General features: G+C 33.2%; 1 protein-coding gene across 1 annotated transcript in view; it reads left to right on the forward strand.

Moving 5' to 3' along the window:
* Window positions 1-24477, forward strand: part of STXBP3 (syntaxin binding protein 3) — a 47730-nt gene that overhangs the window by 17259 nt on the left and 5994 nt on the right. Inside the window, exons 6-17 of the mRNA XM_019746518.2 lie at window positions 1278-1375; window positions 5309-5463; window positions 8048-8138; window positions 10868-10992; window positions 13507-13602; window positions 13736-13793; window positions 16323-16388; window positions 16956-17036; window positions 18196-18334; window positions 18884-18990; window positions 19535-19627; window positions 21401-21486. Coding sequence (XP_019602077.1) covers window positions 1278-1375; window positions 5309-5463; window positions 8048-8138; window positions 10868-10992; window positions 13507-13602; window positions 13736-13793; window positions 16323-16388; window positions 16956-17036; window positions 18196-18334; window positions 18884-18990; window positions 19535-19627; window positions 21401-21486 — 1195 coding nt within the window. The remainder of the gene's footprint in view (window positions 1-1277; window positions 1376-5308; window positions 5464-8047; window positions 8139-10867; window positions 10993-13506; window positions 13603-13735; window positions 13794-16322; window positions 16389-16955; window positions 17037-18195; window positions 18335-18883; window positions 18991-19534; window positions 19628-21400; window positions 21487-24477) is intronic.

Here is a 24477-nt window from a genome sequence, read left to right on the forward strand (position 1 = left end):
AGTATTTATTTCTTGTAATACTATTTCAATACTACTGACTTTCTATCCTGATTAGGTTAGAAAGAATCTAAAAATATAAGATCACATGTTTCCTAATTCACGTTAATGTGATAGAAAATTAAAAGAAATCATTCCAAGCCAGTTTCAAGACAGTCATTTTTTTCTGAGATTCCGGGGTGTGTTGGTGGAGAGGGCTATCGCTCAAATTCGGTGCTGATAACAGGAAGAATTCTTTTTTAAATCAGTTTCAACTGGGGATTTGATTATATAATAAAAAATAAGACCCTTGGAGGGCACTGAAGAAACTGCCATTTGTTTGGCAAATATTAAGGGAGAAAATCATTTCTCTTACTGTGGCATATGTTCAAATAGAAATCAGCTACACAAAAGAATCATAGAGGAGTCCAGACACACATATAATTTAGTTTTATGTTATAACTTACATAATTATACTGCAAAATAAAAATGCCTTTGATCTAAGTTAGGTCTTGGTCTCTGCTGTTAGAGATTCATCATTTTAAGTAGTGTATTATTTTTCTTGTTAATATTTATGTCATGCCTAGTAGTATGCATTTTTTAAAATGTCATATCGTAAGTATTTGTCATTCAGGTAACCTTATTATACAGAAATTTATGTCTATGGAATTGATAGAATTTAATTAATGTGAAGCCTTTTTTAACTTAAGGAATCTTGAGGCTAAAGAATTTCATGTTAAAAGACACTAGAGCCAATTGTTGATATTCTAACTTATATTTAATGGAATTATAAACAGGTAATGGGGGAAAGAAAAAAAAAGGGCTCTAAGGTCCACAACTTACTAGTTTAGAATCTTAGAATTTCCTGACATTAGAGAAAAATTAACAATATGTGTGGTATGATTGCACTTAATGGCCGAATTAGAAAAGTAGTATAAATTCCTAAGGCGTTCTGAAAGTCCTACAAAATGTTATTAAGTCATGAGTTTGTACCTGATTTTCCTTTGTAACAATTTTAGTTTGCTGTGTTAGCAGCTCTCTAAGGAAATATATCTTAGATTATTGTAGCTAAGAATGGGGGAAATGGAATTTCTAATACAGCGCTCTTAGCTAGAATACATATATGCTCTATAAAGTAAGGAACAATATTTATACATTATCTTTGTCCTCATAGTAAATTACTTTGTGAAAATCAGTAATTATATATAAAAAGTAAATATTCTTGGATGTTGAAATGATTTATCCAAAAGTACAAAAATTTAGATGGAGTTATATGCCTTTTTTCCTTTTTGTCTTTTCAGTTTGCCCTGATAGTCTCTTTAACAAAATTAAGGCTTGCTCCAAGTCAGTAAGAAGATGTAAAGAAATAAATATTTCCTTTATTCCACTTGAATCTCAGGTACTTTCTATTTTAATTTTTAATTTTAGTTCATAATGGATTTTAATTTTTGGTTTTATGAGCTTATTTGTTAATAAGGTATATCCTAAAGATGTTTTATATATTATGTATTTGGTGAATTTTGAGTAATCCACAAATAAACATTTCCTATGATGAAGGGAAGAACATGAGCACTTAGTTGGAATACAACATTAATAATGAAAGTGGAGCTTAAATTTCACATCTGCCACTAAGTCCTATGTATGTCAAGTTTTACGGTACTATTAGATTATAAAATTAAATGATTTGGCGAACAATCTCTGTTAGATGATTCCACAAAAAAATATTTTTAGCTTCTCTAATTTGTGATACTAAAATAAGTGTTCTTTGATAAACTTTTTATATAACATTATATAAATTATCATTTTATAAAATTTATAAAACAAAAGGTTTTTGTTGATTTGTTTTGCCTTTGGAATAGTTAATGAGCCTTCAATTAATAATAATAATAACAGTGCTCTGTTCTTTGTTTGGATTCTAGTATTTTATAGAATTGAAATTATTATTGTTTGGAACTGTAAGATCAATATTTTAAGAAATAGGAAGGTCCTAGATAACGAATTTCTCTTTTAAGCTATTGCTGTTCTTGACAAAGAAAGATTATAATCCAAATTATAAAATTTTAAGATTATCTGTTTGACATTAAACTGTTTTCCAAATGTTAACCTTTAGACCTGTTCCTTTTAGTATGATACGTAAGTTTAGTTTAGAGTGAAAATGGGCTTCCTAACATCCCATGGGATATGAACAATAGTGTGATAAATATTGCAAACATATCCAAAGCATCTTGTTGCACAAAAGATATAGTTTAACCCTCAGAATTTATTGAAATTGTGGAATTGCTATATTGTAAGGAGAGGTTTGTGTAGATATCTGGCCAATTTGATGGCTGAGGGAAATAACTTGTCTTTGTATGTGTAGAGAAATCTCATAAAAACCTTCTACTTACCAGTCTTTTCAAAATGTTCTTATTTTAGGTCCTTTCTGTCTGCTATGTTTCTCCCTTGTTTTTCCTTTTAATTTACTTCCTTGGTAAACATCTTAAGAGGGTTTACTTAATAAACTTAACTGTTAGGGAGAAATTACAGTGAAAATTTTTGAGCTTTTGTTTGTTTGCAAGTGAAGATATAAATTAAATACTACTGTTTTAAGCTATGAACAAAGATCATGTGCAATGCACATTGTCTGCAAGATGCAAAACAGTCTGCTGTGAAAAGATGAACATCAAGATGTATGTCCTACCGTCATCTGAATACTGTAAAAAAAAAAGTGTTACACATCTTCAAAATGTTATCAGTTAAGGTTAGGTTCAACTGCACATAACAAAAATTTAAACTTTCAGTGGCTTCAACAAGATGGAAACTTACTTCTTGCTAATATAAAATAAGTCAGGAAATAGGTGATGTAAGTTTGGTATGCTGGCTCTACAAAATTGTCAGGGGCCTGGTATCCGGGACATGGCCTGCATGATCTCAGATCACTGTCGATTTATTACATCCTCATTTGAGGAAGCAGGATGAAGGAGAGAAAGAAAGAAGTACATGGTTTTCATTTATATCTTATTACCTAAAATTTAGTCACACGGTTATACCTAAGTGCATGGGAAACAGAAATGTAGTGTTTTAGCTGGGCATATGGCTGCTTCCTCCCAAAGAATTGGTATGTTACTCAAAAGTAAGGGAAGAATGGTTTGGTGAGAGGCAGCTCGCAGTCTGCCACAAGAGGAGAGAGATTATTCCTTACTAGGAGAATGGGAAAACATTGGAAGAAAGAATAGAATTTCATAAGGTAGTAGAAGACGAGGGAAAGAATATTCTAGAAAATAAGAATAGCCTGGTTGCTAAGATACAGAAGCAGTAAAGTGCAGGGGAGCATCAGGAAAAGTGGATTATGAGGGGTGAAGTTATGATAGATAAGGCTGTCTCTATAGGTAGGTTGGGACCATGTTGTAGGAGGCTCCCGGTCCCACCAAGAATGATCGCAGAAAATGGGAAGGTACAGAAAACTGTGGGACTGGTCCTAAAGTCTTTAAGGAAAAGTAGAAGTCAGGAGATCATTGCTGAGACTGGTAAAGTCAGATATCACTGTGTTCCCAAGAAGGAAAGTTGGACATTCAACATTAGACGTTGCATGGGGAGGAAGGAATTTGACTCACTCCTCCTAAATCCCTTTCAGAGGGCTTAAGGTAGTAAAGGCAATTAGATAGAAAGCACTCAAGAGTGTAGAGGAGTTTGTTTACAGTGGGCCTGAGGGAGTACAAAGAGCCTGGTATAGTTAGTGGAGAGGGTGCTAGACAGAGTCTAGGTAGAAATTGAGCAGTTAGCTAGAGATTAGCAAAAAAAGAAGTTGCAAGGATCTCTAAGGAGTGATTGTGAGGCATAAAGATGAATAAAACATTTGGTTATAGTCTAAAGGAACATGTAATGGAGGTAATGGGGAAAGTGGGGCAGAGGGGGAGAAGGAGGGAAAGGGAAGAGATGTGAGTATAGAATGAAAATCTGCTCCAAAATTCTGTTTGGTTCATTGGAGTATTATTATAGATAGCTTAGAGTAATTTCAACTGTGTGGTAGGAATTCCCCAAATCTCAGTGCATTACAACCACGGTGTATTTCTCGTTCATGTTACTGTGGTTTGCCCAGGGCTTTCCTCCTTATTCTCTTCATTTTGCGACTGAGGCCGAAGGAGTAGCCCCTGTCTGGGATGTAGCCGAGGGAAAAAGAGAAATGGTGGAGCCACAGAGGCTTTTAAAGCTTCTGTGGGGAAGTGGCATGTGTCACTTCTAGTCAGATTCCAATGACCAGAGACAAGCCCAACATCAGTGAGTGGGACTATTCTCCTATAGAAAGAGGCCCCATAGGGAGGGGCAGTACATATTTTTGAACAGATAATACTATCTACTGCAGTAGGATAGTATATTATCAGAAAACCACCATCAAGCTGTAGGATGCTTGTTGGCAGGTAATACAGCAACCAAGACTTTGAGCAGCACGGACGTAAGTGGATTCGCTACAGCCAAATCTCAGTCCATGTTCAAGCTGTTGCTCTTGGTGATGGATTATGTTCAAAGAAATGAATGGCTTTGTGTGAAAGGAAATGCAGGGAAGTTTATTCATAATTCATTAGTTAACCTATAATGTTTATTACATGCCTGCTTTTACACTCAGTACATTATCCTAGGCTAAGAGGGATTACTATCATTGTTTAAAAAAACAAACATTACATAGTTTAATGGGGGAACACTCAACTCCAATTAGAGAGCTTCTTCATTTGTATTATTCATATGACAATAATATTAAATCTCTAATCCGATTCTTTGCACATACAAGTAAGTAAATGCTTTTGTTAGTTGAATAAATGTGTCTGTGAGGTTTTACTATATATGTGGTAAGACCAGTACCGTGTCTGGCACAATACTGTGCCTTAGGAAGTATATCTTTATTTTAAGGACACGAAGAGTATAAGCTGAAAAATTGAAGCTATGTATCAACTATGGAAAATTTTTAGGTTATTCTCTAGAAGGTTTTTAGTGGATGTCAAATATATAGACCTGTTTTGGCTTTGTTGTATTTCTGTGTGGTTGGCATTAGAGTTGTATTTTGGTTTGACTACTTCAGATTCCTCCATCTGTTGCAAACAGTACTATCTGTATATGAAACAAGAACTGAAGGAGAGAGGTAGGCTAAGCAGGAAAGGAGAGTGAGGAAAAAAAGGATGAAATCAAGATGACAGAGAAAATGAAATTTGATTAAGGTAAAGACACAGTTGTTTCAGAAAACAGCATGGTTACTACAAGTATTTTTTTAATGTCCCAAACAATAGCCTCATTTTTCTTGATGTGTATTTTTAACAAGTCTACACAATTGACAGTATAACTCTTTTTTGGCCTGCCTTAGGTATATACTCTTGATGTACCAGATGCATTCTATTACTGTTACAGTCCAGACCCCAGTAATGCCAGCGGAAAAGACGCCGTCATGGAAGCGATGGCTGAGCAGATAGTTACGGTCTGTGCTACTCTGGATGAAAATCCCGGAGTAAGATATAAAAGGTGAGACACTCGGTAGTGTCTATGGTATGCTTTCTATTTGCTGTCCAGTGTAGAGGTAAGAAATGTCTCTGTGCTTATGTGTATTGGTTTGCAAAATTTATTTTCCTTGTAAAAAATATGCTGTATATACAGGAGATTTAAAGTGTAAGGTTTAAATTTCAGAGTAACTAATAGCCTGTTACTGAGTGTCAGAGCTTAAATTTGTATGATTTATTGGCACATTTTTTCATGAGGTTAGGAATGTTTAGAGTAAATGTCTTTGTTGTCATATAGGGGCTACTACAGTCTTACATTTAATCTTTTATTAAGTTTCCACCAAATTTAAGCGGCCATATTATCTAGATACAGGTTAGAGTGTCTAAGTGTCTATAGTATCTAATCCCAATGGCCATTTAAAATAGACTTTTGGGATTTTTTAAGAGGTAAAGTTTGACTTTAGTAGTATGTATCGTTATTTATTTGCCTCTTTTTAAAAATGAAGTTTACTGTTAAGTGCTTAAATTATATATATATGTATAGCTTGATACATCATTCCAAAGTGGACATACCCATCTAACCCCCAAGGTCAAGAAAGGGAGCATTAACAGCATCTCAGAGGCCCCCCTCCTGATCCCTTCGAGTTACTGTCCTCTTTCTCCTCCCCAAGGTAACTACTCTCCTGATTTTTAACACATATTTTAGGGTTGCCTGATTTTGAACTTGGTATAAATGGAATCATACGATATGCTGTGTTTCTGGCTTCTTTGTTCAACATTATGTTCTGCGAGTCACCCATGTTGTTGTGTGTAGCCAGACAGCTTGGACTTTAATCTTTACTAGCTCTGTGACCCTTCTTTTCTTAGTTTCCTTATCTATGACATCGGAACGACAATAGAACTCACCTTATAAGGTGTTGTTAAATGAGTTTAATACCTGTAAAGCACTAAGAGTGTACGGCACTAATAAAATGGTAGTAGTGAATATACTATACTACTACTACTAAAGATTATTACTCATTTTTCTTTAAAAAGGTTCTTTAAATATTAACATTTTTCAGGTTGGTTGAATTGTTTAATTTGAAATTTCGTGTAGTGCTTTATATTTAAGTTACATTACTCTTAAACCATTTTTAAAAATCTGTTAGTTACTTAGAAAAAAATATAGTAAATCTCCTTAATTCGGGTGTTACCAAACAAGCTCTGTACTCATAGCTTAGGTGTTGGAAACATTCTTTTTCTTATAGGTGATGTTCTGATTACGTTCTGAACCCAGTGGGGCAGAGAGCTAATTGGCTTATCTTCTGCCAGAGTTCAATCTCCATTCAAGCTTCTGCTCTTGGTGATTGGCTCTGTTCAAGGACATGAGTAAATATAACCAATTTATAATTTAATATCTCACCTATGGACCTGTTTTGAGTTACTGTGATAGTTAAATAATCCAGGCTTTCAGAATCCTACTTGTTCTTTTACAAAGTATTCTTTTATGCCTTATGGACTTTTAAAGTGTAATTCTAACATGAAATTGTTACCTTTTGAAATAGTTTAAAACCAAATGTGTAATAAATTATTCTTTATAGTTGCTGCTTTATTTTTAATGTATAAAACCTAAAGATTCTTTAAAACTTTGAAGCCCTCACAATGAGACCATTTTTGACGTCGGTGTGCTAATTGAAGAACCTTTTCCAACATCTTTCTTGTAAATTTGGAAGTTATACTCATGCCACTGATCATGAAGATACAATTTAGAGTATGATTTTTATCATTTTAGAAGACAGTGATATATTAGATTTTATGCAAAAGACTATATTGGAAAGTGACTAAATGTTAGAGAGCATGTGAGGAAATCTCACACTTCTAGTGGGTGGGATAATTGGTCAGCTGATTTGGAGAATATATGGTAATATCTAGAAAAATTGAAAACATACATACTCTATGACCCAGCCATTATACTTCTAGATGTAATATATGTAGAGAAACATGTGTATGGAGATGTATGTACAAAAATATTTGTTTCAACGTTGTTTGCAATAGGGTAAAATTGAGAATGACTTAAATGTCCATCTTGAGGGGAATTAATACATAGAATCTGGTATAATCATGATGGAATACTGTATCAAACTAAAATGAATAAATTTGATATATGTGTCAATATATATAGATCTCAAATATATATATAAAGCAGTAAAAAACATACACTGTTAAAACATATAAAACAGTGTATACATATATAGAGTATATATATGCATATATATGTGTGTGTGTGTGTATATATACACACACATAACAGTAATGGTACGAAACATACAAACTATATTCATGATAGTGGTTGTCTTGGGGATGGGGGAGTAGAAGAAGGGAAGAAGACCAGGAATTGGGGGGGAATAAAGGGAACCAAAATTTTATTTATCATATTTTATTCCCTTTATATTAAAAATATCTGAAGCGTATATGATAATGTTTACATTGATAAAATCCAGATAAATTAGTATAATATATTTATATAAAATCTTTCAATAAATTACATGGTTTAATTTTAGAATTCAACCTTATGATATTGTAAAGTATGTTGTGAAAGAAAGATAATTGAACATTTTTTCTGTTTCTAGTAAACCTCTAGATAATGCCAATAAGCTTGCCCAGCTTGTTGAAAAAAAACTTGAAAACTACTACAAGACTGATGAAAAGAGCCTAATAAAGGTAAAGTATAAAAGGCAAATAGTGGTTATGCATAGTCTGACTTATTTCTTTATAAACCAAAAAACTATTGTTCATTCATTTTCCAGTACTGATTTGGGAATCATTAGCATAGATTCCCAATACTGATTTGGGAATTATTAATATAGATGGTAGTGGAAACCTCAGTAGACAGGGTGGTTTAGCGGGGAAGGTATGTGTTTTGAAATTAAGCACTGTGTCCAAATCCTGGCTCTGTCATTTAATTTATAGATATGTTAATTTAGGCAAATTGTGTAACTTCCCCTGTGCCTAAGTTTTCTTATCTATAAAATGGGGGTAATGAGAGAATACCTATTTTATAAAGCAGTGGAAGTATTGAAAGAGTTAATGCATGTAAAAGTTCTTAGAATAATGCTTGCCACTGAGCAAACATTTAGTAAATACAATTATTCCTATTATTACTAACTCTGTGACCTTGGATAAATTATTTACTCTGAGTTGTATTTTCTTCTATAAAATGGATGAGATAACATACCTTGCTTGGTTGATAAGAAGATTAGGTGAATTAACATGTGTTTGGCACATACAAGATTTTAATAAATGGCAGCTGTTACTGTCTTATGAAGATAGTCTAAAGTAACCAAAGACTAAGGTTGGAACCTGAGGAATTACCAGAATTTAGACTTGGGCTGGGGAATGAAGAACGTGAGGAGACTGACAGGTGTGTCAGAGGGCTAGGAAGCCATATTACAGTAGCTAAAGAATGAAGGGAAGAAACTGTTGATTGTTTAAAAGGAGATGGGCAAAGAAACCACCAGTTACAGTGCTAAGTGATAAGTGGAATGAGAGAAAACATAGAATGTAATGGGAATGTAGGCTGGGGCTTAATTGTATTCTAACTGGAGTCCTAGGAGCCGTCCTAGAGGAACAGGCCCTTGAGCTTGAAGAATGAGTATGACATGATAGAAGAGGGATTTTATTGCTTGGATAACAGTATTTTGGGGGTAGATGTACAGAGAAAAAGGCCCAGTCCACAACCAAACAACTTGGCTAGAATGGAGGGTATAAGCTTAGTTACAATATTAGTTTAGAGCTTTATTACTGGTTTTTGGTTTGGATGCCTAGTGAAAGCTGCTGATAGTAGTTATGAGGACAGTGGCTCAGTACACAGAGCAGGGTAGATAGTCAATAAATGTCAAATAAGGGGAGAGATAGACAATGAGTATATTAGTAAATATCCCTTTAGTCCTTCATGATTTCTGTGAAAAAAAGGCAAAATCCACAGAAATAAAACATCCTTTCCATTCTTTCTGCCTGGGAAATTATACATTCTTTCAAATGGTTGATACCTTTCTTTCATTCAAGGACCTGATAAAATGTCACCTCCTTTTTGAAGCCTTTCCTTCAGGTCAAGTGATACTTCCTCCCACATATTGTCAGAATCCCAAGCCCTGATCTAGTATTACGTATATTGTACTTTTTCCTATTCAAATTTCTGAAGACTCATAACTTACATGTATTGAGGGCTTACTAAGTGCCACACTGTGCTAAGTATTTCCCTGTATTATTATGTTTAAGCTTTACAATAGTCTTATAAGCAGAGGTTTTGATTATATTCTGTTTTATAAAGGAGAACGCAGAGATATTAACAAGTTAAGCAATTTGTCCAAAATTGTACAGCAAGGAAGTGGTCAAGGCTGGACTCAAACCCAGATCTGTCTGATTCCAAAGGCTGTGCTCTTAACCATATTGTCTCAAGATTTATTTAAATGAATGAATGGTTAATTTAAAAATATTTCAAAGATCTATCCTATGTAGTTTACCTCTACTGTATGTAAGTAAATAGGAAATGTTTGTCTAATGAGTTGTAGTTATCTCTTACTGCTTTGAATAAAAATCCAAAGAATTTATTACTTTTAAAAATGAAATATGAAAGATTGATATTAACAATTATTTTTCCCAGCAGTATTATTCACTGTTTAATAATTAGTACTGTTTGTGAATTAATGATAGCAAGGCTTTCATTGTGATTTATCACCTAGCTGGCAACAATATAATGTTTTTTTGTTTATTTATTTTTAGCAATATAATATTTTTAAATAGTATAATGGTTAAGAGCACAGGCCATGGAGTGAAGCTGACCTGAATTTGAGTCTCTTACTACCTATGTGATTTGGGCAAGTTAACTTTTTAAAATTTTTCAATTATAGTTGACATTCCGATATTATATTCACTTCAGGTATATAGCATAGTGCTTAGACATTTATATGACTTATGAAGTGATCCTCCCTGATTTGGACAAGTTACTTTTAAGGCTTAATGCCCTCATTGTCAAATGGAGAGAAGAATACCTGTCTCAGAGGGTTGCTGTAAGAATTAACTAATATATGTACTTCTTGCTTAGCACAATGTGTAGTAGCATCAGGTTATAATTTATATCGGTTTTAGTGTTTATGGAGCTGAATTCCTAAGAAAATAGATTTAGTGCAAACCAAATGTTACTTTTTAAAAGGAATTTTCACAATACTGTATTATTGAATATAGATATTCTTAATCTAATTATGAAAGCTTTTGCTTTTGTAGTCTTGTTTTTCCCATTGTGCCACTCAGATTTTTCTGTCTTAATATAACTTCACAATCTTAAGAATGTGATAAAACTTAGGAAAAGTCTGTTTTTGTTTTCTAAGATATTGAATATGTGTTCAAACAAGGAAATTGAAGTTTAAGATAATTTTGTCTTATCATTCCAGGGTAAAACTCACTCCCAGCTCATAATAATTGATCGTGGTTTTGATCCTGTGTCCACTGTCCTGCATGAACTGACGTTTCAGGCAATGGCATATGATCTACTGCCGATTGAGAATGACACATACAAGCAAGTATAATTTGAAGGGCATGTAAAGGGCATATAGAAACGGGAGAGGATCTGAGCATTTAGTAATTTGTGCAGGCACCAGAGAGCTAACTCTGACCTTTTTTATTTTTTATTCAGAGACTATATCCTTCTCTTTTCCCAATAACCATAATCTATTACACATATCTTGACCTTGTAAGTTAATGGGTATGTTGACTGCTTTGAAGCCTTTTTTGGTATATTTGCTTCTTTAACTGTCTACAACAAAGCTACATTTAAACCAGTGGAATTTGGACTTTTCACTTAGGTTAAGAGTAAATGCCATACCTACTACTATATTTATTGAAGTAGTAACCATATTCAAACTGGTCATTCTGTAATTATTTTGAAATACACACCCAGAAGTCTCTGTATGTGTGTCTTGTCAGTGTAACGTATTTAAAGAGATTAGAAGACTGGAAAACTAAATAGGATGGCAATTGGGATAGACAGTTTTACCAGTTTGGCACCTAGTATTGACTTAACCCTGATATAAGCATATTTACTTCAAAAGTAATGTGAAATAGAAAGCTACATGAAAAATAAAATAGATTTTCTATCAAGGACCCATTTTATTCTTTGTGTATCATTTATGTGTGTATAGATGCATGTGCATATATATATAACATGTTATTTGATATAATCTCTAAATCCAAATAGGCATTTTTCAGTTGAGATTTACTGTTTGAGCATCGTAGTAAAAATGAAAATTAGTTTTCTGAAATTTCATAATTAATTTAGTAATTTTAATAGATTAAAAAGATTGAAATACTTGTGATAATTACAATACTTAATATTTTTCTTAAACCAAATATTGTTAAACTAATTTAGTATTTTCTGTTGTTTTTTAATTTGAATTCTGGTCAAATCCTGGTTTCTTGAGTTTATGTTGTTTGTGTTAATGTTAGATGACATAGAGAAATCAACATAGCTTTCTTCTAGTATAAAAGTAGTTTCAAGCAGTTTATTCAGAATTTTCAGAAGGCATATTATTACCTCTCTTATACTTTAGGTCTCTAAACCTGCATTGCACAAAAAAATTGAACTGATGGACTCTAAAGGATTTGTTTTCAATTTAGACCTTCATTTCAGACATTTCTAACCTAGTATTTAAAATATTTACCGCTCTAGGTTTGCTAGCAAGCAAAGCAAGTTTTAATTTTTAAGAGTAAGGGAGCAACTTTCTTTTTTTTTTAAAGCCATCCATACTTTTTTTTTTTTTTTTTTTAACGAATCAAAGCACTCCAGGGATAAGACTAGATAGATGAACTCCCTGCGGTTTGTGCTTCATCACAATTTTTAATGGAAGTAGAATACAAAGCAGGAAATTGTTACAAAGCAGGAAATTGTTAAGTACCCAGAATCTATTTTTCATCTTGGTGACTTCTTTAAATGTACTCTCGAAGTGGAATTGTCATCTTTTAGTATTGTCAGGATTGTTATCTTAATCTTTGTTTATAAATCAAAGATTAAAGACATTGTATGAGTACAAAGTGACATTTTAAATGACAAAAGGGCCTCTATCCTTAGTGCAGTCTTGTAATTAAGCACAGTCTTTCTACCCTTGGGCATCTGTAATTAAGACCACATATAGGTAGATGGTTTTATAGGTGGGACCGGTAATTTTGGGGGCTAATACAAATTCATACAGCAGAAATCTACATTTATTGTCTGCAGTCCAGAGCTAGGAAAGCTCAGTGCCATTCTTCCTAATCTTGGCTCATGAAATTGACAGTCCCCTGAATGATTGAATCTCCTTAGTTTCCCAAATGGAAGGAGGCTATCTGCATAAAAAAGAGATGAGAGAAATTAATTTGGGCAAGCAGTCAGGAAGTCCATTTTAAGTTTTTTTCATGAACCCCTTGAATTGCTGCTTAACTTCATTAGGACTCATTAAAGCAATCACAATTTTTTTTATGGCTACATTAGTTTTTCTCTCATTTTCTTTCTCATTCTTAAAGGAGATGTGCTTATAGGGTTAGGGAAGAATGTGGAAACAGATGATATATGCTTGTGAATTTTGTACTAATTCCGAACATCTTCGATATTTAATAGGCTACATTGGGGCTGATGTTTCTCGTTTTTACTTAATAGAAGTTTGGTAGTTGTGCTGATGGTTACTAGTACATTAAAAGCGTGTTTTTAAGCAATTAACACAAATTGTTAGTATACTTGGTCTTGTTCTTAAAGTTGATTGTGGAATGTTGAATTTTTGTTTCATAAAATACCATTTTGTTAACCTAAAACTATAATAATGACAACTAAATCTAACATTTGAAAGTAAGAATGTCTTGGTAGGCATAGTACTTTGATTTTTAATGTAAGGATAGCAATATGCCTTAGTTTTGAGTAGGTCTTCATTATCCTCCTAAAATAGTGGATATGTACTCTTCAGTTCTTGAGCTTTGTTTTACAATTTTTGTTTGTAAAAGTGTTTCTTCCACTTTTTTTGGGGAAAAAATAATCCAAAAGTTTTATACTTATGTCTACTTGTAGATATAAAACAGATGGGAAAGAAAAGGAGGCAATCCTTGAAGAAGACGATGACCTCTGGGTCAGAATTCGACATCGGCATATTGCGGTTGTATTAGAGTATGTGAACCCATTTTAATTTTTATTCCATATTTTTTGGATCCTGAATACATGATAATACATTTTGTAATCTTAAAATGTTTCTATAAAGAAGTACACCTTAGGAATTTAAAAAATTCTCTCAATTTGACAGGGAAATTCCAAAGCTTATGAAGGAAATTTCGTCAACAAAGAAAGCAACAGAAGGAAAGGTAAGAAGAGTCTTATTTAACTTTCAAAGTAATAATGAAGGTGAATTTTAAAATTTGTTTAAAATTTTTATTTAACTTTTCATTTTGGGAAATTTCCAACACACAAAAGTAGAGAAAATGAATTCCCACGTACCTATAACCTAGCCTCAACAGTTAGCAACATTTTGCTAACTGTCTTGCTTCATTAAAGTTCATTTTTAAAAGCCTATTTAGCTAATTTCACCAGTGCATTCTTGCTAAGTTTTTAATATTGAGGTATAATTTACACACACATCAGAACCACAACCTAAATCAAGATATAGAATATTTCCATCATTCCAGAAGGTTACACAATGATACCATCTATGAATAAAGAAAGTTTAGCTTGATCCTTTTCAATCTTATTTTAAGTTAGTTTTATTAGTAGTTAATACCTCATAGCTATATAATGTAGAAAAGAACTGGTGATAGAGGCTATTATTGTCTTAGTCCTAACCTTAGGAGAAACATGTTTGATATTTTATCATTGAGTATTATGTTAGTTTTAGGTTGTTTAGGTGTACCCTTTTTCAGATTAAGGAAGTTCCCCTCTATTCTTAATTTGCCAAAAGGTTGTTTTTAAATCAAGAATGAGTATTGGACTTCATCAGATACTTTCTCAGCATCTATTGAAATTATTCTTTTCTCCTTTATTCTGTTAATGTGATAAATTACATTCATTGATTCTCTAACATTAAACCAACCATGCATTCCTGGAATAAGCTCACTTGGTCATGATACATTATTCTTTTCCTCTATCACTGGGTTCTATTTGCTAACATTTTGCTTAGCATGTTTGCTTCAAGGTTTATGAGAAATATTTCCCTGTATTATTCCTTTTTTTGTAATGTTCTTGTCAGGTTTTGGTAGCAAGATTATATTGGTCTTTAAATGAGTTGTAATGCTTTCCACTCATTTTATTCTCTGAAGCTGTTTGTATAAGATTGTTATTAGTCCAATTATTGCTTGAAAGAATTCACCAATTAAGTAGTCTGGGCATGGAGTTTTCTTTGTGGGAAAGTCTTTAATTACAAGTTCTTTACTAGATATAAAGCTGTTCAGATTTTTAAGTTTTTCTTGTATCAGTTTTGAGATCTTGCATTTTTCAAGGAATTTGTCTATTACACCTATGTTTTCAAATATCCTCTTATCCTTGTAGGGTCTGTAGAATTGGTAGTTGTGTTCTATTAATTTAATCCTAATATTGTTAATTTGTGTTTTATCCCCTATACTATTACTATCCCCTATATATATTAGTAATATTTGAAAGAATCCACTTTTGGCTTTGTTGATTTCTTTTTTCGTATGTTACTATTGTATTTAATTGATTTCTACTTTTTTATTTCCTTCCTTTAACTTTCTTTGGCTTAATTTGTTTTTCTAGCTTATTGAATTGGATGTCTAGAGCATTGATTTTTCAACCTTTTCTCTTTCCTTCTCAACATTGCTGTCGCTGTATCCCACAAATTTTGGAATAACTTACTTTAATTCAGCTCAAATATTTTCTAACTTTCATTGTGATTTCTTCTTTGACTCGTGTTACATAGGAATATGTTTTTTAATTTCGAAGAGTTTGGGAATTTTCTACTTATCTTTCTGTTGCTGAGTTGAAATGTAGTTATAATAGTGGCCAGAGCATGTGCACTGTATGATTTCACTCCTTTGCAATTTGTTCAGACTTGATTTGTGACCCACTATATGAACCAGTGTGGTCAGTGCCCTATGTGTACTTAAAAAGAATATAAATTCTATGTGTCAATTAAATTAAGTTGGTTTATCATGTTATTCAAATCTATTTACTGATTTTTTTTGTCTTTTTCTGTCAGTTACTGAGAGTAGTATATTAAAATCTTTGATTATGAATTAATCTGATTTTCTTTATAATCATGTCAACTTTTGAAGCTGTATCAACTGATAAGTCCACGTTAATGAGAATCATTATAAATTTAAGATAGTTATCTTTGTTGAATTTATTCTTTTATCATCATAAAATGTCATTTTCTTATCATTTGCAATATTTCTTGCCTTGAAGCCTACTTCACCTGATATTAGTAATATAGTCATTCCTGCTTTATTTTGGTTAGTGTTTACATAGTATATCTTTTTCCCATCCTTTGCTTAGAACTGTCTGTGTTGATATTTAAAATGTGCTTATTATAAAGAACTGTAGTTGGTTTTTGTTTGTTTGTTCAATCTGACAATCTTTGTATTTTAATTGGAATGTTCAGTCTGTATATATTTCATATAATTATTGATGTAGTTGAATTTTTTATCCATTACCTGAAAGCTGTTGTCTTAATTTTGTCAGTTTTTTTTTTGTTTATGGAGGGAGAGTAATCTTGATATCATCTATACTATCGTGGCTGAAACTAGAAATTTCTTGAATTTGTTGTCTTAAAATTTGTCAAATATTTAATAAATTAACGAATATTTAAAACTACAGGATTTTAAAGTTGGTACATAGAATAACTGAATCATAAGTTTGATTTTAAAATGTTTGATTTTTCCTAGACATCGCTTAGTGCTCTTGCCCAACTGATGAAAAAGATGCCCCATTTCCGTAAACAGATTACTAAGGTAAGCATGTGACATACCTTATCATTTTTCATTTATTTGTCCATCTAGTTCTATAGTCAATCTTAGCAGTGGATGTCATGGAACTTGGTGTTAGCTGTCCTCTAAAACCTTACGGTAGGCCTGAGAAATATCCCAAGTATTTAAGCTTTCCAATAGTATTCTATTTAGAATCTAGGTTTAGCCATATCCGACTTAAACTTTGTCTTTGTCTTGAACAGCCAAACAGAGAAAGTTTAGCATATATCAACTTACTAAGAAAATTCAACATTGGATTAACTAGTGGTTGTTTTTCCTTACTCGTAAACCCAATACAAATTCAACCCTTTCATTGTATTTTTTGCTGTCTGTTGATTGTCCCCTGTAGGTCATGTTAGTTCTCACTTTTTTCCTTTTCTTGCTTTACATGGTACCTCCTTTCCACCCAAGCCCATACTTACCTTCAGGCCAATCTCAAAAGTTTAATATCGGTTGCACAAAAAGAAATTAAAATGCTTTAAATGACTTATTTTGCTTTAAATGATTTCTAAATGCTTTAAAAATTTTTAAATGATTTCTTCTGCTTTTCAGCAAGTTGTTCATCTTAACTTAGCAGAAGACTGCATGAATAAATTCAAGCTTAATATAGAAAAGCTCTGCAAAACTGAACAGGTATGTGCAGAGTCAGAAATACCTATGTTCATAATGGATTTCTTGAGTGAACTTTCTAAGGTAAAACATAACTTTGCTCAATCAATGCAGTGCAGAGAGTCACAGAGTCTCTGTTAGAAGAGGACTCACCTAGGCCGTATTTACTACATCTTTCCCCACTGACATTAACAAGTAGATAAAAAGTATCATAGTAAGCAAGTCCCTCCTGACCTGTGATTATGCATTTTTGGTTGAATGGGATGATTTAAGTGCTCGGAGCATTATTTCAGGGTACCATTGTTGGCAGGCTTTTCTCAGTGGCTGCAGCATTTAATGTAGCATCCTGCAGAGTACTGCATAGGCACTTTTAACTTGTTTTAAGAGGCTCCTCTATAATGCAAAACGGTTTAGATCAGTGCTCTCTAATAGAAATAGAATGCAAGTCATGTGTAATTTTAAATATTCTTAAAAAGGTAAGAAACAAGGGTAGTTAATTTTTTTTTTTTTTAATTGAACTGGCAACCTTGTGGTTGAGAGCCTGCGCTCCAACCAACTGAGCCATCTAAGAGGCAGCTCAGCTCAAGGTACTGTGTTCAATCTTAGTTGCAGGGGGCACTGCCCACCATCCCTTGCGGGACTCGAGGAGTTGAACTGGCAACCTTGTGGTTGAGAGCCCACTGGCCCATGTGGGAATCGAACCGGCAGCCTTTGGAGTTAGGAGCACGGAGCTCCAACCACCTGAGCCACCGGGCTGGCCCCGGTAGTTAATTTTAATAGTATATTTGACTTAACCCAATATATCCAAAATATTATTTCAACATGTAGTCAATACCAAAAAATTATTAGTCAAATATTTTATATATTTTTATACCAAGTCTTCAAAATCTGGTGTTTTCATTTATAGCACATCTTAATTTAGCCAAGCCACATTTCATGTGCTCAGTAGCCACATGTGGCCCATGTCTACCATATCAGTACAGGTTTAGGTTAATGATTCTCTTCTCTAAATTATTTTTTGACTTTTTACATTTTCTTCAATCAGTAGTTCACAAGTGATGCCCACTTTTTCCTGTGAAATGTCATCAGTATTCCATTAAAACTTGGCAAGATTTAATAATAGGTATTTTTAACTGAAGATGAATTTGGGTTATAGACCACTGACTATTTCATTTTCAATAAGGATCTGGCACTTGGAACTGATGCAGAAGGACAGAAGGTGAAAGATTCTATGCGAGTGCTCCTTCCAGTTCTACTCAACAAAAGTCATGATAATTATGATAAAATAAGAGCAATCCTGCTCTATATCTTCAGTATTAATGGTAATGGAGACTTTGTTCATTTTCATGAATGTATTAGAATACCCAGCTCTAAAATCACTTTATAATAAGTGATTTAACTAAAGATCTTAAGAGAATCTTAGAAAATTCAAAGGTAATAGCTGAAGTTGGTTCAGATACAGTGGTACCTTGGTTTTCGAACGTAATCCATTCCGGCAGACCGTTCAAGTTATGAAACATTCGAAAACAGGCACGGTTTCCCCATAGAAAGTAATGCAAAATGGATTAATCCATTCCAGACCTTTAAAATCAACCCCTAAAACTGAAAATTTAGCGTGAATTTTGCTATCTGATGATACCATAGATCCATAAAATTTACGGCGTTCATAAACCGAACTGTTGATCAATGGAGACATTCGAAAACTGAGGTACTATTGTAAATAAAAGGAAAAATATGAAATTGGGAGAAGACTGGAGGGTATGTAATTTAAATGTTTACTTTTTATTTAAAAACCTTTATCCATGGGTATACCTATAACCTAGAAATGATTGTGGTAGCAATTTTGTGACTCATATTTTTACTTATCTAAGGAACTACAGAAGAAAATTTGGACAGGTTGATCCAGAATGTAAAGATAGAAAATGAGAGTGACATGATTCGTAACTGGAGTTACCTTGGTGTTCCCATTGTCCCTCCGGTAAGAAATCTTACATTTTGTATATACTGACATATATATATGCATGTGTAGTTGTTTGCATTAAATATGTTGTGTTATGTGGGAATCCATGTGAGCAGTCTTCTTAATTTCACTCAATAGATTTGGTAACTAAAAAATTAAAATTTTGTTTTCTTTTCCATATATGAGTAATTTGGAAAGATACATCTTTCTAGTGAATTTATGTCTTAATGGCTTCATTTATAATTTGCTATTCATGCTTTTCTCTTTATGATTCATTTATAGCAAATTTTGAAAGAACTATTTAGGATCTCACTCTTTCCCATCAAGTTTTATAGCACTTTTGAGTAAACATACATTCTGATGGTATTTTATCATTAAAGCACAAAATACTGTGAAGTTACGTAATCACACTTATTCAGGTTATTTGAGTAGGCATTTCTTAGTTTTAAGTCAAATACAACATAGTATTTGCTGTAAATTAAATATCTTTGTTAGAAAACTCAGTAAGAGAATATCACTAAATAAATTACTGGTTTTAAATTTTTTTCTCTAATTATATTAGTCTCAACAAAGCAAACCATTAAGAAAGGATCGGTCTGCAGAAGAAACTTTTCAACTCTCTCGATGGACACCTTTTATCAAAGATATTTTGGAGGTAAAAGTCATTAAATTTTACTTATACCCTAAGTGCCCTTCTGTATTCTTTACTCTTTGTATGTTTATCTGTCACTCTGAACATATCCATGGGTCAGGAATTTTCTGCAGTACTGGGAGGGTTCACAAAAGAAGACTGTGTCTGGGATCAAGGGAGGAGCGGAAACTCTTGGAAGATTCTTTCCTAAAGACCTCATACAAACTCACACCACTGACTGCCTCAAAATAAAAAAGTAAAGCACACACGTTTTATGGAAAAGCTGCTGTTTTTTAAATAACTATATGTAGCAGAAATATAAATAATTTATTTGAATGAAGGTTCAAAACAAAATAACATTTGTATATGACCACTATTAGGAAATGTTAGAATCCAGTATTCTTGGAAATATATTTGTGATTAAAATGTGAACCTCACTATAGTTTGCTGTTATATCCAACAGATAGTTGATGCCTCTAGTACTATCTGCTTTTAGAAAATAATATTCTAAATCTATAATAATACTATGAGAAATTATAAAATGGACTAATAAAAATTGCATTATAAGCTCAATAAAATAACATCGATTTTTCAGTCATAATCATTTATTCCAATTTTCCTTTGACTTAAACCCCAGTTTCTACTTTCCTTTGGAATCTAATTGGATACAATATATTACTAGGATTTTTCTGTTTTGCTTGGCTAATTTTGTCATTCACACATATTTAATCATATATGAAAAATTTAAAGAATTTAGACTTTATTTTCTGCAACATAAGATTTTCTTTCTCTGACCCATAACAAGGATGTAGATCTAAGTAGTTTTTCTTGGCTGGTATTTTTAGAATAAGAATTGACTTTCTCAGACCCTTCCACAAAGATTTGCATGTTAAATTCAGAAAATCCACTTTGAGCTCAATGGCAATCTAAGACCTTCAGAATTTCTCCTGAAACTCCATTTCTTTGTTTCCTGCAGTCTTATTGAAATATTCTTGGATACTGAGTACCTGGTGCCCACTCCTGTGTCCACTTATTAATACCATTTGTACTACCATGCTGTAAAGCAGTGGTCCCAACCTTTTTTGATCATTCACACTTAACCATAAAAAATGTGAACATGAGCGTATAGCATAAGATTATTTATAAACTATATTACTATACTAACAAAACATAATCTATGTATACAATATATCCATACACATAAGTATATCCAATGTAACCCTTAAAAAAGGAAAATTTTTTAAATGAAATGGAAAGGAGAATTTCCCCCATCCCCATGTATTGTCTTGTGTAGCGCTAGCCAGGGGTCACATCCTGTTTTAGAGCCACTGCTGAAGGGCAGGGCTTGGACACTGGTAGCCTAAGAGACATGTCAGGACCAGGATGGTATTTAGAATTCCCTAGCACTCTAGACATAAAGGTCCTGATAAGATACCTGGAGTCTTCACACCAATGTGGGGACCCTCCAAATGAAGAAATACAGGTATGCAATAAATACTGGTTTAATAAGTAAGTGATTGCATTAATATTTGAAGCGAGTAAGTTTTGTGAGTTTCAAAGAAAGGACTAACCTTATTTTATTGAATATTTATATATCCTAAAAATATATATATAAAATATATATGTATATATAGTGTGTATATATATATATATATATATATATATATATATATATATATATATATATCCTTATGGTCCTTAATTATAAATACAAGTTATGAGTTTTATGCAAAACAAACAAAAATATCCTAGAGTTTACAACATTTTCTTGATGGTGTTAACTCTTTTCTTCCCTAGGATGCCACTGATAATAGATTAGATTCAAAGGAATGGCCATATTGTTCCCAGTGTCCAGCAGTGTGGAATGGCTCAGGAGCTGTAAGGTAAAACCTGTAAATGAGAGTCAGTGACATTTTCAGTGTGATATTACAGACTAACAATTGAAATGGTACACAGTACTCTTACATTGGCAACTCTCCTAGAACTCTAATCTGTTTTAAATGAGTCCAGGTAAACTGTGTGAAAATTTACTTTATTACGAAAAATATTTTCATGAAATTAAAACAGAGTTTTTCCTCTCTTTTTTTTTTTCTTCACATAGCAGAGGACATACCTGTTTTGATAATTTTTTTGGTGGTGAGATATTTGAAACATTCAGAAAGCTCTAGAGAAGATTATAACTCAGTGTCCAACTTAACAAATGAATCATAAATACAGTTCAATCATAAATACAAATCACTCTGATTTTGTTATTCTCCCTTTCTTCCCTATCCAGAATTTGGTGTTTATCATTCACCTATATATCTTTTACACATTTTCTACATATATTTGTATTATAAACAATGTATAGAGTTGTGTTTTGCAGGATATTTCTTTTGGTCTTTGGCTTTTAGCTATTTAACTGTGATGTGTCTAGGTGGAGTTCTCTGTGTTTATTCTACCTGCAGTTCTTTGAGTTTCTTGAATCTACAAGTTAATACTTTTCATCAGATTTGGGAAACTTGCAGTCATTATTTCTTCAAATTTTTTTCTGCCCGTTTCTCTTTCCCTCTTCTCTTTTTGAAACTCCATTGCACGTATGTTGGAAGGTTGACATTGTGTCTTGGGTCACTGAGGCTGTGTTTACTTTTCTTTCATCTTTTTTCTTTCTGTTCTTCAAATACAGTATCTATTGATCCATCTTCAAGTTCTCCGATTCTTTCTTTTGATATCTCAAATGTGCTGTTGAGCCACCTAGTTATTGTTTTTTTTTCATTTCAGTTTTGTACTTCTCACATTTAGAATTTCCTTTTGGTTCTTTTTTAGTTTCCATTTCTCTTTTGAGATTTTCTATGGTTAAGTTGTTAGCGTAATTTTGTTTAATTCATTTATCATATTTATAATACCTGCTTTGAAATTTGCTATATCTAACCACTCAGGTTTCTGTTGACTGCATTTTTCCAAAGTGTGGGTCATAGTTTACTGTTTCTTTACATACAAGGTCGGACAGTTAAGTTCGCGAACTCATCCTAGAAAAACTGCTACATACCTCATTGCTGAATATCACTACCTTCACCTTCAAAGTACTTCCCTTGGGAAGCTATGCACTGACTCTAGCTCCTAGTCCACCCTGCAAAGCAATTTTGGAACTCTTTTTCTGGAATGGCTATCAGAGCTGTCCTTGTATTACCCTTGATGTCCTGAATGTCATCAAAATGTCTTTCTTTCAATATTTCCTTTATCTTTGGGTAAAGAAAGAAGTCGTTGAGGCCAGATCAGGTGAGTAGGGAGGGTGTTCCAATACAGTTACTCGTTTACTGGCTAAAAACTCCCTCACAGACAGTGCCGTGTGAGCTGGTGCGTTGTTGTGATGCAAGAGCCATGAATTGTTGGCGAAAAGTTCAGGTCATCTAACTTTTCCATGCAGCCTTTTCAGCACTTCCAAATAGTAACCTTGGTTAACTGTCCAGTTGGTACAAATTCATAATGAATATTCCCTCTGATATCGAAAAAGGTTTGCAACATCATTGCAACAAATTCGCAAACTTAATTGTCAGACCTTGTATCTACTAATTTTTGGTTGAAAACTAGACCTTTTAGATAATGTATTGTGGCAACTCTAAATTATGTTTTGTCTATACCTGTTTTCTTGGAGGGGAATCTCCTGACCACCTATTCTACCATGACCACAAGTTTTCTCTATAGTTGTGTTTTTAAACAGTGTAAATGGTGTCATATTGTATGTGTCCTCCTGCATCTAGCTTTTTTTGTTTCCCTCAATATTCTGTTTGTGAAGTTTATCCCACACTGATACATGTATAAATGTTCACTCCTGGTTGGCATATGCTTATATGAGTATCACAGTTTATTCATCTGTTTTCCACACAGTGGAAATTTAGGCTGCGTCAAAACTGGCGCCACATGCAGTGAGCACTCTTGTACATTTACATGTATTTGAGTGTTTCTCTAGGACTGAGGACTTTTTCTTTAGTTTTATTTTTTCCTTTTCTACTGGTTTGGAAGTTACATATTCTATTTGTATATTTGTAGCAGTTATCCTTAGAATTTTTGTACACTTTGACTCAACAAAGTTGAGATTACTTAATATCTCTGCCCTCCTCTTGAACAATACAAGAACCTCAGAACAATTTAGTTCAAGCCACACCTTTTTAAATGTTACCTTAACGCTTTATTTTTGCTCACCTTACATCTTTTTTACTTCTCAAATTAATGATCAGCATTAATATCTTTTTTTAGTTGTCTGTTATGTTAACCACCACTCATTGCTCACCACTCCTTCTTACATCCCCTTTTTGGAGCTCAGTTACCTTCTTTTTTTATTTCAGGTGTACAAAACAATGTAATACACATTTATACCCCTCACAAGGTGATAACCCCTGTCCCCCATTCTACTAACCTCTGATATCGTATATCGCTGTTACAGTTTCACTGACTCTATTCCTTATGCTGTACTCCTTCCTGTGAATACACACACACACACACACACACACACACACACACACACACACACAGTTGACATTCAGTATTATTCAGCTTCAGCTTCAGGTGTACAGTGCAGTGGTCTTGCACCTACACCGTCCATGAAGTGGTCTCCCTAATGAGACAAGTGTCCATCGGACACCCTACAAAATCTTTACAACATTATTGATTATGTTCCCCAAACTGTATTTTATATCCCCGTGGCAATCTTGTGGTTCCCAATTGTGCCTTCTAATCCCCTCACCTTCCCCCTCATCCCCACCCCCCTCCCAACTAGCAACCCTCAGTTTTTTTTCTATATCTCTGAGATTGTTTCTGATTAGTTTGTTCATGTATTCTGTTCTTTAGATTCCACATATAGGTGAGATCATATGGTATTTGTCTTTCTCCTCTGA

The sequence above is a fragment of the Rhinolophus sinicus genome, linkage group LG14 (genome assembly GCF_036562045.2).
Source record: "Rhinolophus sinicus isolate RSC01 linkage group LG14, ASM3656204v1, whole genome shotgun sequence".
In the NCBI taxonomy this organism is placed as follows: Eukaryota; Metazoa; Chordata; class Mammalia; order Chiroptera; family Rhinolophidae; genus Rhinolophus; species Rhinolophus sinicus.